At 37.8% G+C, this 19896-nt stretch overlaps 1 protein-coding gene across 20 annotated transcripts in view; it reads left to right on the top strand.

Moving 5' to 3' along the window:
• The window catches only part of BAZ2B (bromodomain adjacent to zinc finger domain 2B), a 156456-nt gene that overhangs the window by 123125 nt on the left and 13435 nt on the right, over nt 1-19896 (top strand). For all 20 annotated transcript variants that reach the window (XM_055717766.1, XM_055717775.1, XM_055717774.1 and 17 more), the window contains 7 exons: nt 5136-5276; nt 5950-6204; nt 6972-7186; nt 8587-8661; nt 13837-14080; nt 16027-16089; nt 17310-17454. In XM_055717766.1, the coding sequence (XP_055573741.1) occupies nt 5136-5276; nt 5950-6204; nt 6972-7186; nt 8587-8661; nt 13837-14080; nt 16027-16089; nt 17310-17454 (1138 nt within the window). The remainder of the gene's footprint in view (nt 1-5135; nt 5277-5949; nt 6205-6971; nt 7187-8586; nt 8662-13836; nt 14081-16026; nt 16090-17309; nt 17455-19896) is intronic.

The following is a 19896-nucleotide window of genomic DNA, read 5'->3' as shown; positions in this document are numbered from 1 at the left end:
TCTGAGGCTGGCTTCATTTTTAACCCTCATATTATCTTAAGAGGGACTATCAGTGTATTTATGTAATTGCTAACTTTTTAATTTTACTTTTTATATATTTCTCTGTATCTTGAGACTTTTATCTCTGTATTTTGGGACTTTTATAGATAAAACGCAGATAGCTGAGAGATTGAAGTAAAATAACCATCATTATAGCATCTAGTTGTCAAATACATTGTTAAAACCTTTCTCTTAGACAGTGTTCATAAATTTAAATGAAAGCGACAGAGCAAAACAAATTAAAATTGAATAATACTTTAGTGCAAGGAAGAATTTCAGGTTAACTCTTAAGCCGGCTAGGAAAGGTGGCCTCCTAGAATTCTTGTTTGTGAATAGAGAGAGCAAAGTGGTAATCAGTGGCTGTCTTGGTCACTGTGACCACGTCACCGATGATGGCAAGTTGAATATGAGTCAACAGTGTGCCCTGGCAGCCAGAAGAGCCAACTGTGTCCTGGAGTGCCCCAAGCACACATAGCTAGCTGGTCAAGAGAGGTGACTGTCCCACTCCACACTAGTATGGCCCCACCTCAAGTACTGTGTGAAGTTTTGGGCTCCTCAGTGTAAGAAGGACATCAAACTAATTATTAGTGTGTCCAGAGGAGGATGACTAAGATGGTGAAGGGTCTTGAGGGCAAGACTTAGGAGGCATGGCTGAGGTCACTTGGTTTGTTCACCTTGGAGTGAAGAAGGAGAAGGCTGAGGGGTGCCCTCATTGCAGTCTACAGCCTCCTCAAGGGGGGCAGTGGAGGGGAGGTGCTGGTCATCTCTCTGGTGACCGGCAACAAGACATGAAGGAATGAAATGAAGCTGCATCAGGAGAAGTTCAGATTGGACATGAGGAAAAGGTTCTTCACTGAGAGGGTGGTTGATCACCAGAACAGGCTTCTCAGGGAAGTGAGCATGGCACCACGCCTGTCAGAGTTCAAGGGATGTCTGGATGATGCTTTTAGTCATATGGTTTGATTTTAGGTAGTCCTGCAAGGAGCAGGGAGTTGGAATTGATCATCATTATGGGTCCCTTCCAACTTGAGATACTGTATGGTTCTGTGATTAATGTTTGTTAAAAGATTAGATTGAGTTGTTTCTGATCTTCCTAGTGGTATCCCGTAATACAAACTGGAAAGGAAAATAATGGCAGTTTTGTTGATAATATTTTGATAAACTAAAATCAGGACTCTGTTTCGGAGCTATATCATTCTGATAAGTAGTGACAGTTACACTTGTGCAAATAAAGCTACTAAGAGCTGAATATTCTGAAGATGTTTTTTCCACAACAGCCATAAATGAGGATTAGATCTGATTTAAAAAAAGAAAAAGAAGTATGTTTGTCACATGAAAAGGTGGTAGTGGTGGGGGAAATCCTCTCAACCCCAGGTGCTTGATCTGTCTATTTTAGCACCCTGGGAAAACCCAGACCCTTGTACCCGACCAGTCTGTCAGCATCCCGTTACAGGGACCCTTCACTGAACAGTTCCACTGCACTGGAGGGCAATTCAACCAACTCGTTCAGGGCAACACACCAACAGCATTAGGGGGACCCCTCAACAGGTCTGTCCACTTTGTTTAAATGTGTTACCTGCTGCTGGCAACTGCTAGCGCCCACAATGGACTCACATTAACAGTTTACAGAATAACACTCTTTATTAATAATTACAAATTAAGGTTTGTGCTCACTGGTGATAGGGACTGTCTGCAAAAGCAAACTTGAAATGATATACAACCAAATCACATACAACTAAAATAACAGCTAGCGTGGGTTAGTTATTTAGCATGCATAAGTCAAAGTTCTTACCCAACAGGCGTCCCTGTGAGGGAGAAGACAGGTTCAGCCCGTTGACTGATCCCAGAAGTTACAATGGAGTCTTCCCTAACTTCTCCCTCCTTTGCTTGCCTTTTATGCTTCACAGGGCATTGCATAGTCATCACCATACACAGGATTGGCTGCAAGTTTCTTGCTTCTATTGCAAATTAGCACACATCCTCAGAGAGCAATGCTGAAGTCCTCTACTAACTACACATGCTCCTCAAGTGGGGTTTGGCCCTCTTTTTTTTTTTTTTTTCTTTTTTTTTGGGGGGGGGGGGGGGAGGGAGGGAGCTATTTGAGTTGGAGGTCGCAGTCACCGCAGTTATCTTTGTCTTATTTTCAGCTAATTTTCTGTTGATGTCAGTGGACTGCAACACCTTATCATCCTGTTTCCTCTCATAGCCAGAACTTTCCTCACTTGAAGGCTTCTTTCTGGGTAACTTAGATAACGGTGGTGTTTTCACTACCTGTTCTTTGTTTCTTGTCCTCCCCAAGGCTGACTACCTTGATTAGAAGTCCATTCATAACAACTTTAGAGAGTGAGTCAGCTTGACCTAACTTTGTGAACACTGAATCAAAGTTAGGTAATCTGGGAGTTTAGACAACAATTCCCTCCCTTCGGATTTATTTCAGTCCAGGACCAGTCCATTTCCATCACATTTAAGCGGAGCTTGAGTGACTCTAGTCATACCTGTTGTTGTTACTAACTGGTACTGTGTGCCCAGTGAGGTCTGGTAGTACCTTGGAAGCAGGCAACTTTGAGATGGAGGTGTGCGTTAGTGTTACGATGAGATTATTTCATCTGAGGAAAGTAATTTTGCCGCAATGGTTTTGCTCAGGCACAGACATCTCATGGGTTCTTCATGCGACAACTGCTATGCAACTTATCTGCTGTGTGGTGCCATCGAGTTCCCGTTCCTGCAGGGAGCATGACAGAGCATGGCCGTGGTGTCTCTACTCCATCCTCTGTCACTCCTATCAGCATATGCTGAGCTGGCAGGAGGTGTTGCTTAGGGAACTGTGGTGATGTAGATTCTGTGCACGCCAACTGTCCTGAAGGTGATAGCTGTATTTTACCCTAAAAAAGCTTTCTGTGATACTATGCTTCTGTTAGGACCCAATTTTCTCTTAATTCCTCGCCTCAAGGTGATTTTCCCACAATGTTCCATTTTAAAGACAGTGTTACCCTCTCCATGTTTTCCACATCCTTTTTGAGGTAGAGGGCTCAAAACTGGACACTTTTCCAGGTATAGTCTCTTCAGCTCTGTGCAGAGGAAGATGGTACCCTCAGCACCTGATCCACTCTTGGAAATCAGGATGTCAGGCTAAATGGTAGTTTAGTCTTGCCCAGTGCTGTAATTATTCTTACTCTTAATAGAAATAGAAAAGTAAATGTTTCTTGCAGCCAGTAAAAGTAATCTCTAAATACATTCATGCAATTTAACATGGTTAAGGTTTGCATTTTTAATTATAACTGCAAAATAGTTTGCTGCCACTTAAATATCCATATGTACTTCTCTTGTTTTCTTCTGACATAGAGTGTTTCTAGTTGTCAAAAACAAGTTGTGGGGAATGCCAGTTGGCTTTGAAACCTTGACATAGGTTAAGATGAAAGGGAATGAACCAAGTTAGGGAGTATTTTCCGTATTAAAATGAAGTAAAGGATTTTGTGTGCTGCTTTAGTGTGTTGTGATTTTTCCATACAAGCTGTGTGCTGTTAAAGGGAGAAAAACACGCATAAACAGTGTGACCCTTGTGAAATCACCGCAGATATGAGGGCCAGCATTGTCAATACAGAGGATGCTTACACAGCCACATATCAGCAGTTGGACAGATGGGTAGTTCTGTACGTGACTGCTTTTTTTCCCACCAGTGTAAGATTGCTGGACCGAACATGTTCTTTGTGCCCAGCTCCAAGCTTCATCTTGCCTAAATTCCACTGAAGACTGTAGCAGTAGAGGCCATTATCAACTGCTCTGTGCTGTTATCACCAGAGGTGTAGTAACATTCAGTATAGAATCAAATGAAAGGATAAAATGTTATGGAGCCTCACAGAACTATACAGCGAAGTCAGCAGTTAATGCCATTCTACAAACACGGGCAAGTCCTGACTTACAGTTACAGCCCATGCTGTAATCCGTGCTCTCTGATTTAGGCAGAATTTGGTAGTGGTAGAATGGAGAGACTAGAGTGACCTCTTACACTGACAAAATAAGGGGGAATGATTCCGAATAATGCACAACTTGGCTTGGTTCTGCAGCCCTCTGTGTCCACAAGTGAAAAGCATGTGTAGGGTCTTCACCTTTACATTGTGTCAGGTTCTTAGGTTGTGACAAACACACGCACACATGTTTGTGTATATGCATGCATTTCTGTGATCTAAAGAGGTAGCACTGACACGTGGCAGATTCCATACCTGGTTTCTTATTCGCTACTTTGCATTTGATACTGGTTACACAGAGGTATGTAATGAGTTGTGTAGGCAGACCAGCATATCCACGCAGGGTGTGTGCAGCAGAACCGCTGGAGTCAGGGATGGGAAAGGCAAGTGGAGCTCCAAATTCAGTCTTAGCAGGTTAGAGATAACTAGCATAGTATTCTGTGTGATGTCAGTGTAGAGGGTGTTGGAAGAGAAAAATAGCAGATGCTTGGCTTCTCACTTGGTTGGCCCTGTGTTCTTGTTGTACAGAATAAGATATTAATGACTGTTGGGTTCTCAGATTGCATGCTAAGTGCATGGTAGTTCAAGACCAGAGGCTATGTGCGTTCACAAGATCGATCGTGTTTTATAAGCTACTCGTATCCAGCTTATGTATTACAAGAATTTTTAAACCATGTGCTGTCCAGAGAGGTCCTCCCAACCACTGCTTTCTTGAGTAATCTCTGCTTTAGTGGATGCGTACTGATGATACTAGTTTGTAAGTGGGGACTTTAAAATCAGGTGCCTTGCATGTATGACAGTTCGTTGCTACATTTTTCACTCAGTCAGTCATCTTTCTGAAAGTTACTCCAAAGAATCTTTGAATCTTTCAATGTAAACATACTCAATACCCATTTGCATGTGGGCAGGAGAGGGGGGGGGGGGGGGGAAAGTGAATCTCAGATTTGATCACAAATTTGATTGTTTTGTTCTATTTCTGTAGTTCCCCCCTGCCCTTTAGTTCAATGCAGGTTCCTTAATTGCTGTGGTAATTACTAAGATTATGTAAGTAGCGCTTTTCAAATTTGTAGATTGTTCTGTTTTAAGAATAATAAGTGGGGTTTGTTTTATGCCTTTTAAATTCTATTTAAGGAAAAAGAGCGGTTAAAGCAAGAGAAACGTGATGAAAAAAGACTAAATAAAGAACGTAAACTGGAACAGCGAAGACTGGAGTTAGAAATGGCAAAGGAGCTAAAGAAGCCTAATGAAGATATGTGCTTAGCAGACCAGAAGGTAATCATAATAATGTAAACTTAGGTTTTGCCTCTTGTTTCTGTATTTTGCCACTTTGACAATTTTTGTTCTTGCAGCCACTCCCAAAGCATTCAAGTTTTGGTCTAGATTGGTCAAATACTTTAGGTACATACAAATACAAGATACTACAAACACTAAAGTAGCATATATTTAGTTAATTAAACACATTTTGTTTAAAAGTGGCCTGCTTCCCAAAAAGCAGTTGCATGATTGCTTCCAAAAAAATTGATCACTCTTGAGTTATTTTTACAGCAGGAATGCGCATCATGTCTCAGTACACAGTCACTAGGTAAAGCTTTTCTCATATGATTTTTTTCGGCAATTATTCTAAGCTGTTCTTCAAAAAACATTACTCTCCTAGTCCTCTGTGTTCTTAGTTCTTGTCCTTCAGGACTTGACCTACCTCAGGTTCAAGACCTTTCTTTTCCACAGAATTCCCCTCCCTATGTCCCCCAAATATTTTTGTACCACCTTTAATAGTATTTTGGCTCAGAATAGAGCTTGAGAGCATCTCCTGGCCAAAAAGTAAGTATTTGTTCATCTCTTGCCTCCTACCATATGGAATTACCAGCCAAATTCCCTAGCTAGTATCGAAAAAGTTTTCTTTTGAAATATACTGCTGAATCTTTCATTGGTTTTCTTTACTTTTCAGCCTTTACCAGACTTGCCTCGCATCCCAGGCCTTGTTCTTGATGGAAGCACATTTTCAGATTGTCTCATGGTAGTGCAGTTCCTGCGTAACTTTGGTAAAGTTCTTGGCTTTGAAGTGAATGTGGATGTCCCTTCCCTGAGCGTTCTACAAGAAGGTTTGCTGAACATAGGGGACAGCATGGGAGAAGTACAAGACTTGCTTGTAAAGCTTGTCTCTGCAGCAGTTTGTGATCCAGGACTTGTTACAGGATACAAGGTAAAAAAAATAAGAAAGAAAAAGCAATCTATAGTAAACACCCTATATTTATGAATGCATTCTTCATAACATGTTTTTACATCAAATCTCTGTTTTGAAAACAAAACTCTCATTTGGATTTCCATTCTTTTTCCTAATTCTTCTCTGTGGTGTCACTGTTCTAATGTTATTCCAAGACTTTGTGCCCTGCCAGCCTTCCCATTTTCCAGAAGTGATGTATTTCTGGGCATTTTCTCTACCCTCCCCTATTTTTATTTGGACCTCTTGCAGGGCTCTATTGCATCTGTGGCCATGTCTTTTATCTCCTTTCTCCTCCCTGCCCCCCTATTCTTACCCTCATGTTATACTCTCAGTAAATCTTGCCATTTCTTTCTTCAGTCTGCTGTCTATGTCGCTTCATCAAAAATCTGATTCATACATGATTCTTTTTCTTACTGTCCTTTTTCAAGCCAACATTGCTCTTTTCTACTCTATATAACATGATTGTACAAAACAGTACTCATCAAGTTTCAGTTGGACCATGTCTTTTTTCATTTAACCTATTTTGTTAATTATCTCTGCTCTTAAAAAAACTTAAGAGTTGAAGACGTTCTACTTTGTTACTCTATTCAAGACTTATATCTGAATAGTTTTAAAGAAAAATCCTGATTAAAGTCCTTAAGTAAATGCAAACAGAACCACCCCACTGTTTTATACACAATAATACAGCCTGCAGAGGAAACCAGTATTTTAAATGTGACTATTCGAAGTATCTTTATTCTTTTTAGGCTAAAACTATTCTTGGGGAACACTTACTGAATGTTGGTATCAATCGGGATAATGTGTCTGAGATCCTGCAGATATTCATGGAGGCACACTGTGGGCAAACTGAGCTGACAGAGAGCTTGAAGACAAAAGCTTTTCAGGCACATACTCCAGCTCAGAAAGCATCAGTACTTGCTTTTCTTGTCAATGAGTTAGCGTGCAGCAAAAGTGTAGTAAGGTAAGATCTTTCCCAAACAGGTCTGTAAAAATCAAATTATAAAAATAGTTCGGAATTACTGTATACACTGTGTTCTGTTGCAGGAGTGTTCTTGATGTTCTTATAATGAAAGCTGGAATTTGCTATGTTACTGCTTCTTGCTTTTATCTACTTCTGATACGATGGAAGAGTAAAACTTTTCCATGTTTGGTCTGTAAGTTTGTTTTCAAAGCTTGCACCAAAATGTCTCCAGCTGCTTTTGGAGTAAAAGATGAAGTTGATTACAAAGAAGTTTACCAGTTCTTCTAGGGAATAATGTAGAAGAGTTGTATAAGGCTTCTGCAGTACTCTATATTCCCTTTTTTCCTTTTGTTCTTCAAGACCTCTTTTGTCCAGGTACTTAAACTAGGGTCATAAGCTAAGGTGGCAAGCCTGATTTATCGTGGTAGTAATTCAAGAAAGTATACTTCATTTGTGGTCAGTAATGTATAGCATTTCAGAATTTAACCCCCCCCAATCCCTATGTTAAACAACATTCTAAAGCCCAACAACGTGCAGTACAAACTTCAGAAAAGCCAGCCTTTTGAGTACCTCCACTTACTTATCATGGCAAAGTCTTTCATTGCCTAATTGAATGCTCTTTTGTGAGTTCTGCTGCTTTTGGTGTACTGTGGTGCAAAAGTGAATCACAGTTGCGTAAGGCAAGACTGAAAGAGATGCTTTGTGTTTTCCAAAGCTGAAAACTAGCAGAAGTGGGCAGTGCAAGTGCTGTGCATGTACTGTGCAAGAGTTCAATTGTATTTATCAAACTCATCTTAGTAAGAAACTTCATCTTACTGCACATGACCATCTATTAAGTCATATTTGTAGAAATTATTATTCAGAGCTTGAGTGTCTGTATTTTCATCATAGAAACAACTATAACCTGCTGAATTACTGAGTTTGGGACATCTCATCAGTGGGCTTGCAGACAGTTGTACTGAAGCACTTGTTTTGGTTCTTCAATTTCTGCAGTGAAAAGTGTATGTTAATTTGTAGATCACATGGATCCTAGTGAGAATACCATAGACATACCAGTGATAACTGTTTTCAGTGCAGGGCTAGATGCCTTGTGGCAAATACACCTGGAGGCTTGAAATTGAATTACAGCTATGGAGAGAAATGTCAAATTGTTTGAATGACCTGCTTGTTACATGGAAAGAAAACTTAGATGATACTGTAAATAAGACTGCCTGACATAGGTACAGCAGTGCGCTACGTCAGCATTCCTAGTATTGAAATTTCCTAGCTTTAAGAGTATTTATTTTTAATTTTAAACATTTCTCCAACATGTTTCTTTGAGATGTAGTATCTGTACATAAATGTATGACAGAAAAAGATAATGGAAGCTCAGAGTTAATGGATTGTTTTGTCTTTGACAGTGAAATTGATAAAAACATTGATTATATGTCAAACTTAAGGAGAGATAAATGGATGGTTGAAGGCAAACTTCGGAAGTAAGTTTTCGTTTCCTTCAATGTTACGATATGTTGCTCTTTTTTATTTGCTCAGATATGCTGCTATATAGGCAACTGGTTCTAAGAGCAAAATTAGCTGAGGTAGTTATGGGTTTACCAAGAAGATCGTAACTGAGCTGCTCAATTAAGGTAGAAGTGGATTTAGATTGGTGCAGCACCGGTCTTTTACAATCTGGTAAAGATGCATGAGATTCAGAGGGTTAGGTGTCCCTCAGAATTGGAGCAAAATCAAGTCCATTTTGTCTTCTTTGGAAGAAAGTACAGACATTTTTTATTGGAATATTACAGGAGCTGTCAAATCGCTGTTGGCATTATCAAGGTTTATTTGGACCTACCTTAATTACCAATGTTTGTTCTGAAAGGCCTTTTGAGAGGATGTGATTGTCATACAATGATTAACAATCAAATTTTTTTAATTTATATTATGTTACCTTAGTGTTTCCCATCTGTCAATGTTGCATTGTTCCCTATAGCTAGGGACCATATGTAGAATGCAAACTAAGAGATTTTTTAAAAAAATACTTTTATCTAAGGGAAAATTGGAAATTTTTAAGGGTTGTCACTTTCATATCCACTGTTCTCCCATCCTACAAGACAAAATTCCATACAGCAAGCATAACGGCTCCAACTACCGGGGTGCTAGAAGGCATAAAGTTCATGAATCACAGGGGGTAAAAATACATGGCCAGTCTCTACTTTCTTTTTTTTTTTTCCTTAGTCATCTTTACCTCTTACTAGGAACGGTGAATCCTTTCTTAGTCCTTGCTTTAGGTACTTGTGTTTCTAATCTTGTCTCCCTTTTTTCCCTTTAATTTATCTCAGAAGGAAGAAGGAAAGAAGTAAAGAAGAAGGACAAGAGGGAGGTAGAGGAAAAAAAATTAGACCAGTAAAAAGAAATTCTCCACTAATACTGCAGATCCCAGTCTGCACAGGGTTAATATATTTTATCTTTTAGGACAACGCAAATACCTTTTCCTGTCTTCATCTGTATCCCCTCTATGTGCTATAGTTTAAAAAGTGTTTCTGAAGTTCTGATGTAGCCAACTGTCCATTAGTGGAACAGGACCCTTGCCTGTCCCTGTCTCCTTAGGGGCTCATTAGTCTTTCTCTCCCTCCATCAAACTGTAAGTACTTGTAGATGTAGGATCCTCCCTTTTCCTCATGATCTCTCTTTTCTTCCCTTCCAAATAGTAGGCGTAATACCCTGAAGTCCCAAGCCCCTCTTCCTTTCTGCAGTCATTTCTCTGCTTCTTGTGTTTCTCCCTTGTGTGGATTTCAGGTTCCAGTAGTGCTGTCCCTGTTTCCGAGTGTAAGTATCGTGGGAGTGCTCAGAAACATTGTTCTTCCTCTTCTTTGAATTTACTAGACTTGATTCATATCTCTCATCTTTGGTTCAAAATCTTTGGATTTTCCACTGTTTTTCTGATGAACTCTGCTTTTTAGAAAAGCCTTCTTTGATCAATTTTAAACAATGTTTTCTTCTTTAATATGTCAGTTGGTGTTTTTCATAAACTCTTAGAACTGTTCTGGGGCTTCTCTGGAAAGAATCCTGTCCTTTTCAGTCTTCTGTTTGGTCTTTTTTTTCTGCTTCCAGACTTCATCCTTGTGCATGTTATCTTCCCCATCCATTTCAAAGCTCAGTTTAGTTTTTAAACATCCCAGTCCCAAACAGTTTTGCACAGAAATATCTTGCCATGTGATCAACAGATATGTACTCTTCATATGCATACAGACCTTTACATGACCCTCAGCCTGGGAAGCATGTAGTGTTAGGATGTGGAGGAATGGGTTTATTCCATTTCAGCCTGGTTTGCCAGTGTTTGTTGTGGTAAATCTTCATACTGCTATGTCCAGACTGTCTTGAAGTATATCCAAGTGGGATGAGTAAAGATTCTGGCTGTATTAGATGTTTTCACCAAGCCATTTTTTGTGCTTACAGTCTCACTTATTTATGAGATCAATTATTCAGCTGCGTATTGGGGGTGGGAGGAGGGAGGCAAAAAAAACCCCACCAAAACTCCATGTGTTTGTAGGATACAAAAAAGCAACTTTAAAATCCCGGGTGGGAAAAAGGAATCATTGTATAAAAGCCTATAGGGATGCTTTTTTTTTCTTTTCTCCCACCCCCCTCCCTCACCCACTCCCTTAAGGATATTGGTCAAAATTCCTTGATAATCATGATATATATGATTGATACTGAATTCTTAGCTGCTTGGACTGATTCTGCTGGGCTGATGGTCAGTGAGAGGTTGCGTCTAATTCCTTCTCTGTCACATTTAGATCCGAATCTTGATACTAATCGCCATCTTTGTAAAGGCACCTGTCTCACACAATCAGTTCATCTTCTTTGTGCTTCTGTATCACAGGTAGTCAGAAGACTGTCTCATCTGAGATGATTTGGCTGTTTTTTGACTAGATGATCACAATCTTAGCATCTCCTTTTCCTTTACATGTCTTCTGCTTGGCATCTCTTTTGTAGCTTGATCAATATAAAAGGGAATAAAAAAGAAATAGAGCTTCTTGAAGTATTAGGTAATAGCTGTTTCTTTACAAGAGTTAAAATATTGCAGAACAAGGTTTTTCACTGCAACAGTGTTCTTTTTAACATGCCAATATTATGGCATACTCCTTGTAAGTTAATTTCTTCCCAACAAAGGCCATCTCAACTGTAAATGATGATGCTATATCAAAAGCAGTGTTACATGAGAGGAGAAATTACAGCCTGAGTTTGGGTAGGAGGTGGTAGTGCTGATTTGGGAAACTCATTTTTTGAGACCCAAGCTGAAGCATGTTAGAAGTGCATGAAAAGTATGATATTTAGAATTTCTTTGTCTTGCTACTACTTACTATTTATGTGCAAAAATTAGGAGGAAGGCATGAAAATTAAGTCAAAAGGTGATTTTTACCTCTGTGGTCTAGTAAACATCACAGATTAGGTTAGAGCCGGCTTCAGTCACACACATGATTATCTGGTGGGCCACCCACTCTTTTTGTTGGCCAATAGACTTTATGATTCTCTCAACACTTGCAGATGTTGTTTTGGTATATACCTGAAAGTGAGAAAGAAGAAGTGAAGGTTTTCTTCTCTGTGAGCTGTATCTCTAAGTAGCAGCAGGAAAATTATGCCAACTGTGGAAATACCTGAAGATTTTTAAAGTTACGCTGTCATTGGTTTTTGCCTCTGCACTACTTTGGGTACAGGCTGTTGCCTTCGTACGCTTATGGTGCTATTAAAAGAGAGCATCTCTGATTTATTTCCATCCTTATAATCTGTAGTGTCTTTCGTGCAGTCTTCCTTTAGTGCTTGACAGCATTATATCTCTACTGTTGCTTTCAGCAAAAGTACCCTTTTTGGCTGCTTCTCATTTCTTTTAGGTATATGAGAGACATGCGTTGGTCATTGAACTTCCACCTGCCAGCTTTATTATTGAATTGTCTTCAAGATTATCTTAGTCTAATTTGTCTCTAAAATTGTCCAGTCACGCTGCAGTCAATCCAATCATTGACTAGTGGCTTTGTTTGATAGTTAATTCCTGCGTATAGGCAGGAATTTCCAGTCTGGAGAGAAGAGGATTTGGCGTTCTGAAGTTATCCTCATAAAAAGGAATTTTTTTTCTAAAAAACTTCACTTGGTGGAAGCCTGAGTAGTATTGATACTCAGTGAGACCACGGCTTTTTGCAATAGACTTGAAAATATTAGTTGCTTCTGAATTCACTGGGAGGCTTGAGAAATTTTTTAGATAAAAAAATATTTTAAGTAACTAAAATAGTTAAAAATTCATTTGTATTGGAAAAATGTAAGTGTAAAACTTTCTAAATTCTTCGGTGGATTAACCACTGTATAAAGAAAAAAACCCAACCAAACAAAAAAACCTAAAAAACCCAGAACCAAAAACACACACAGAGAAAACAAAGCCCCACTGTTTTCAGGCAAACAGAAGTCCCCTTGATTTCTTCCTAATGGTCTTTTTTAAAAAGTGCTGCTACCGCTTGAGCAGTGACAGCTTCATTTAAATCTGTGCTGTTGAGTACAGATTTTGTTTATTAGCATTTTAGAAGGCTGACAGGTTTGTCAGTATGCTCAGAAGCCAGCACTTCTACAACACTCATCATACTTGTAGCCACTTGCTGTATGGAATATTGTTTTGTAGGATGGGAAGAGAGAGAAGTATGACAAGGAAAAATTACGTACTGGTAATTGTGTTTGTCGTTACCGTTCTACTTTTCCCATCCTACCTTCTTCCAGTCATCTCTTACAAATCTTTGTCTTTTCTACACGTGTTTATGAATCTCTTCTAAGTCAGTTGCATTTTTGGTCTGCGTTATAAGTGACTGGTTAGGTCTGGCTATTTATACCTCCTGTGATTCAGCATGTTTGCCTGCTAGCTCCCTGATAGGTGGAACTGTAATTTTTGCTGTGTGGAATCTTGTCTTATAGGGGTTTTATAGAAGAAGAAGGTCTACTACAACCATAATTACTGGTATGTAAGTTTCCCTTTTCTTTCATAAAAGGAAAAATGAGAGTTTGATTGAGTAATCTCTTAGTAGTTTAGGTAGCTAAGATTTCTCAGAAAAGAAAATATGTCCTAGAATAGAAAGTTCAGCCAAAGGACTAAAATCAAATAATATGTAATAAATGAAAAATGCATAAAAATCTGAAATGGAAAAAACCCAGTACTTTAAACCAATCTTGCTGTTGCCATGCAAATGTAATAATTTCATACTTCCAGCTGAGGATTTTTCCTTCCCCCCCCCCCCCCTACTTCAGACATAGGTGATTTACGTTCATATTCTTAAAACACATAAAGCAAAAGATAAAGAAGTTGAAATGGTTATTTCTTCTAATTGTTTTTCCTGACTTTTCAAAATCCGTCTTGTGTTTCATTTCTTCTAAACAGTTACGCAATTAAAATTCACATGGGAGAAACAGAAATTCTATTCAGAACTGAATAAGCGGCTTAAGAGGTTTTATAACCTGATTTATTTTTTCCATTGACTAATGGCAATAAATACCGAGAAAACACAATGCCATATTAGAACAGAAATGCTAATTTGAATCCAAAATGTATGATTTACTTTCAGTCATACAGGAAGAAAGGTATGTTTACACTGTAGACATATTCCATAATTTCACTCCTTATCATGTGTTTCAAGGCTTAGAATAATTCACGCCAAGAAAACTGGTAAAAGAGATGCTACAGGAGGTGTTGACGTAGGAGAGGAACAGCACTCTTTGGAAACACCAACACCAGGCCGCAAACGCAGACGAAAGGGTGGGGATAGTGATTACGATGATGATGATGATGATGACAGTGATGATCAGGCAGATGAAGATGATGAGGATGAAGAGGACAAAGAAGACAAAAAAGGAAAGAAGGCAGAAGTTTGTGAAGATGAGGTGGGGGATTTTAAGTATAGTGAAACTTAATCAACTAATAAGTTAAAACTTGTTTTCCTTCTGTTTCTCCACAATATGTCACTACTTCCTCAAAATCTTACGATAAAAAGGAAGGAAGGATGGCATACCTCTAATATTTCTGAATTTTTTAATTAAGTTTATTTTTTGGAGTGTTTTTTCCTTTTATTTATGGCTGTTGTACTGTGGTTTGGTGGAGTTTTTTTGTCTAGTTTGGAGGTGGTTTTTTTTTTTAGTTAGGGGTTTTTTTCTGCTTTTAATTTCTCTGAGATTCTCAGAGATTGTACCAGATACAAGGAAGTGCAGCTTTGTTAGCAAATGAGCAAAACCGTAGTTTTCTCTTAGACGAGAGTAAAGGTCATTTTTTTTAGTTAACAAAATAATAAAGTATAAAGTTATATTTAACCTTATCTATTATAAAGCTTGCCTGTGACTTTCCTGCATTTTTTTTTTCATAACTTTTCTAGGGTAGTTGCTGCCTGACTGTGTATTTGATCACAAGATGATAAGTTTTACTAGTCAGTATGAGATAAGATAGAGAAAGGGTCAGCAAAACAGTTTTAGCTTGTTGAGCTGAATTGTATCTACAATAGTCAGAAGACTTTTAATTAAAGTGCTACAGGCCTGTAAGATTCACTGTAGAACTATAGAATTCTCTACTGGGTGAAACCTGATGAGAGACAAGCAATACCAAATGCTACATTTTAGCATACTGGGTGTTGTGCTGCCAGAAAATGATCCATTAATGCAAGGTTATTGAAGTTCAAAGTGAGGTTTTAGGGGCGCTGTGGATATGGCTGCTTGAATAATGCGTGTATACGACATGATATGTGGACTCACATCTTGTCAAACACTGTTCCTTAGAAACCCAGCTAGTTTTTAGGGTAGGACAGCCCTTTGCGCTGTTACACTAAATTTATTTAAAGTCTGTAATGTGTTTGAATTTAGGAGAATACCTTGGAGGCATAGAATGAAGTTCTTATAAATTAATACTTCAGAATTAAAAATAAAATTTAGGTATCTAATCTCACGTTCATTCCTTAATCTTTTTTCCATTAGTACAGTCTGCTGGTTTTGGTGCACTGGGCATTTCATAGACAAAAGTCCTGTAACTCCTGTAGAGAGATTAATTTTCTGATGCAACAGAAGTTCCACTGCATTCGTGCTGTATGTGGTATTTCAGAAGGCTCCACTCTGGTACACTTTTTACAGAGCCAGGAAATAACAAGACCAGTATCTTAAGGTGTAGGTGACTGGGAACTCCTAGGATTTTGGTTATATTCTTCTGGAACTTAGTGTTAACTCCAAAGACTTTCTTGAACTAAATTAAAACTCTCTTTACGGAAATTACTCTCACTTTTAAACAGTGTCGAGAAGAAGGTGACCATAGATTCAATTATGGGTGCATTCCTCTTCAAAAATCAGCACGATAAATACTGGAACTTTTTTAGCAGGCTTGCAATTTAAAGTGGCTCTACAGTTTCTTGTAGACATTGAAGGAAGATCCAAGTGTGCACTGACCAAGGACTTTTGGCAATACCATTATTTTCATGCATGAAAAACACTTAGAAATGTATTTTAATATCCAAAAAGCTTCATAGAAACTAAGGTTAAATTCTGTAGCCTTAAATGTTTGTGCACAAACTGAATTATTTCTTCCCATAAAAGAATGTTTTCAGCAAACATCTGGCCATGAGCTTTCTCCTTCATATGTATCTGGGATAGTTTGGAAAGATTCAAGATACATCTTCTTCCAGTTACATTTTTCTTAGCAAATATATTGAACAAGCACAAAGTTTGAACTTTTTTACCCTTAGAATTTGCTTCTCATTTTTTGTTACATCTTTTTACTGTCATATTGGTAAGACATAGTAGTCTGATTTTATCCTGGAATAAATTTGGTGTGACAGTATATTTGCTGATTATAGGATGATGGGGACCAGACAGCAAGTGTTGAAGAACTAGAGAAGCAGATTGAAAAACTGACAAAGGTGAGAGGTCATTTGCCTTTTTTATACTACAAATTTCATTACTGTATGTTGCGAGTTGTGGTGTTAACAATCATTTTCAGTGCTCCAACTTAATATAAATTGAAATCAGGATCAGCTTTTTTTTTTCATGAAAATATGAGTGATGCTACTGTTCATGGCACCTGAATTGTGAGTTTAGGGTAGTGGCAGTAAGTGAATATGACTCAAAAGACAGTTAGGAAGCTGTTGATGATAATATATTTTCACATCTCAGAATAAAAAGTAATACTGTTTTTATCCAAAGCTAATTAATATTCCTCTGTTTGTTGATCTTAGAAAGTGATAAATCTGTAGGAGAAGCAATGACTTTTCCATTATACAAATGATTGCGGTTCTCATTCCCTCCTACAGTTGGCTAATTTCTGCAACTGTGTTCCAAGCCAATACAGAGCTGTCTTTGCTTCAGATTTTGAAAGAAGAATTAATGAAATAGGAAGAGAAATGTAAATTAAAAAGGTGGAATGCTGTAGATAGGGGTACTCGTGGCCCATGTTTATATCCTTTGTATTAGACAATTCGTCATGTAAGACTTTGTCTCTTGGTTTCTCTCATGTTCCAAATTGCAGTAAATTAGCAGTCCAGAATTACGCCTGACTTCTAGCATTGTCAATTTGACAGAGCAAGAATTGAATAAAAACCCTGAAATTTTTGTTGGCTCCCCTTCAGAGAACTTTGTTGTTGAATACAGCGTTTATTTTCAGGCATCATTGTTCTCATTCTTTTATGAATCACTTAAGATATTTCACTAGTTTCCCATCGGGAGCTGCAGTATCAGCTGTCTTCAGTGCTGTGTTTACCATTTGCTGTTAGTGTATAATTGATAGGATTTCAGCTGTTCTGGTACAATGAAGTCTTTGATCCTATTGTTCTGTGAGAGTCAGTGCTAAAAAGACAGGACCTACCAAAGCAAAATGTGTTCTTAAAGGAAGACTGATAAACTTCACCTGAACCAGGAAGTGATTGAATTGATTTTTTTTAAAGGGACTCTGTAACTAAAATCAATCAAGGCAGCAGTTGTGAGTAGAATATCATATAGCGCACACACACACGCGAACTCTTAAGAGAAACCTCCTCATGTGACCCTTGGAACTTTTGTTCAGCCTGGCAGCCAGGAGATGTTTTTTGTTCTAACAAATTTTTCTCCCCTATTGAATTATAATGCTTTCCCTTTTTTAAAACAGCAACAGAGCCAGTATAGAAAGAAGTTATTTGAAGCTTCGCATTGTTTGCGTTCCATGATGTTTGGTCAAGATCGTTACAGGCGCCGATACTGGATCCTGCCCCAGTGTGGTGGTATTTTTGTAGAAGGCATGGAAAGTGGTGAAGGTAAGAAACATAAAGGAAAGAAACATCACAGCAAGAACCGCTGCCTGCATCTGTAGGCTGTGGTTTTGTGCAGCGTGGTATTCAGGCTTCACCTTCAACCTAAGGCTAAACAGGCAGCTGCTGTCAGTAGACCTCTTTATTCATATGGTTCTCTCTGAGAGTCTTTTTCTGATTATTAAATATCAGTTAATATCTTTCAGAATTAGTATTAACATTTTGGAAGTCTTCAGTTGTTACAGTTCTATATGTATGCTTTTTCATATTTATCTATGTGGGATATTTTTTGGCTCTTTCCGAACCATTTCACATTTCCCTATGGTAGCGAACGCTGCTTGTGAAAACTAGGATGACCATAAAACGCTAAAAAAAAATAAATAATCTTATAATGTTCAGTTATATTCTGCAAATGCACACACAGTTCTGTGCTTGAAGATTTGATTTCTGTCTCAAAAAATATGAAAATTGCTTTTACACAGTGAAGTACTGTGTTTTCTAATGAACAATATGATTTAGTCTCTGTATTTTACCAACTGATCTTTCTTCCAGTCTAGCAAATGCTGAAGTTACATTTGCTAAAATTAAAATGTAATTTTGTGGTTGTGATAGTTCTAACTGTGATTGAATTTTTCATACACTTTAAATTGGATAGATGCAGTAAATATATATTAATCTGACCTTTTCATGGATATTAGAATTTTTAAACGTAAGCCTTCATTTTAGTCACAGAAAAATCTGTTCTAATTCTGATACAGATGAAACAAAACCCCACTAACTGTCACTATTTCCCCCCCCCCCCCCCCCAAAATAACAAAATCTCTGATATACATCAGGATTGTATGATCTCAAGATAATTGCATCATTCTAGAGAGCTATTTAATTAAAATTACTGTAAAATTACAACACGGTATGAAATTGAAGCCCTGTTTTGACCCCAGAAATAAGCAATAGAACTTTACCTAAATCTAATGTTGATCTTCAAGTTATCTTTCTAAAGTGGGTAGCATAAAAATTCATTTTTATGTATCTCCTGTTCTGCATTATTTTATGCTGTATGTTAGGAATTGTTTTACACATGCGTAGCTGGATACAGAAGGTAAACTGTCATATGCTGTACTGCTTGCATTTCTTTTGTTCACTAGATTTATGATATTTTAACCAGGTAAATCCCCAAATACTTTAGAAATTGTACACGAAGAAAATCACTGAAATACAACTACCTGTCTTAAGATAGTAATCAAACCCAACAAAACTTAGTTTTAGCCAAAAATGGTAGAGCAAACCCATATTTTTTAATGTATTAATCAAAGTTTAATCACCCTGAATAGCAAAACGGACATGTTTTTAAGTTCTCAGCTAGTCCCTCATCCCCTCAGCTCTTGGTTTGCCCTGTTTCAGTAAATTCTACAGTTTATCTTCTTCTGATTCCTTTATCTAAACATTTGAAATGTGAGGCAAACTGTTGAATGGTCTGTCCATTATAAAAATTACTTCTCCTTCCCTCTTCATGTAGCATTTTAGTTTTTACATTTTGCTGTATCTTTGTTGTTGTTAAATGTCTTTGCTGATACTCAAATTGTTCCTGTTTTGACATACAGCGTAACTGTGGACACATTTTTAAGTTTTAATGGCAAGGAGTATTATTTTTGTTAATGAATTATCTTTGTAGAAATTATCATTTTCCAGAACAAGCAAGTAAACTTTTGTGGATATTCTGGACTTAAGCAGGACCTCTGTTTATTTGCAACTGCAGTTCCATTAAAAAAAAATATGTGGCTGCAGTGTTGGATTTTCTACCTCCTCTTTCTTTTCTGATGTTTTTTCATCCTGTTTCTAACTTTTTAAGACTTGTCTTAAGTTGACGCATCAGTATAAGGGTAGAAGAGAAATAGTTAAGGAGGACTAGGAGAGCAAAGAAGACAGAAAAATGCATTTCCTTTCTGATAAAATCAAAATTCCTTTCTGATAAAATGATCTTTTGTACCTCATATGTTTAAAGAAACTGACTTTTGCAATAAACTTCTACTGGTTGTACTTTAAATGCCTAGATGTTATGCGGTCTGAACACATCTGTCTGCTTAGCTGTGTGTCATTTCCCAGTCATCGCATTAGGTGGCTGTTGAAAGAGTTCTCAACTTTCAAGACTGTTGACATTGTTTCACAGTCAAATTGTTAATGATTTTTTATTGAAACAGATAAAATACTTAATGTTGTGTTTCAATATTTGAGAAATACTTGATTTCATGATAGGAATTTTGATCTTCCTTTTCGTAGTTGGCTGTGAGTTTAATGAACAGTCCTTTGCAAAAATAAGCTTTAAGGCTGTAAACACTGTACCCAGTTGATATAAACAGAGGCATTTTTTGATTAAGTATGGAGAGTCTTCTAAAAAGAAAGCTTGCAAAAATTTGTCCCTTTCAAAGACTTTGCGCTGGCAAGCTGCTT

This window comes from Falco cherrug, chromosome 8 (assembly GCF_023634085.1).
Source record: "Falco cherrug isolate bFalChe1 chromosome 8, bFalChe1.pri, whole genome shotgun sequence".
Taxonomy (NCBI): domain Eukaryota; kingdom Metazoa; phylum Chordata; class Aves; order Falconiformes; family Falconidae; genus Falco; species Falco cherrug.
The sequence above is the reverse complement of the archived record's forward strand: the minus strand, read 5'-3'. Positions and strand labels throughout refer to the sequence as shown.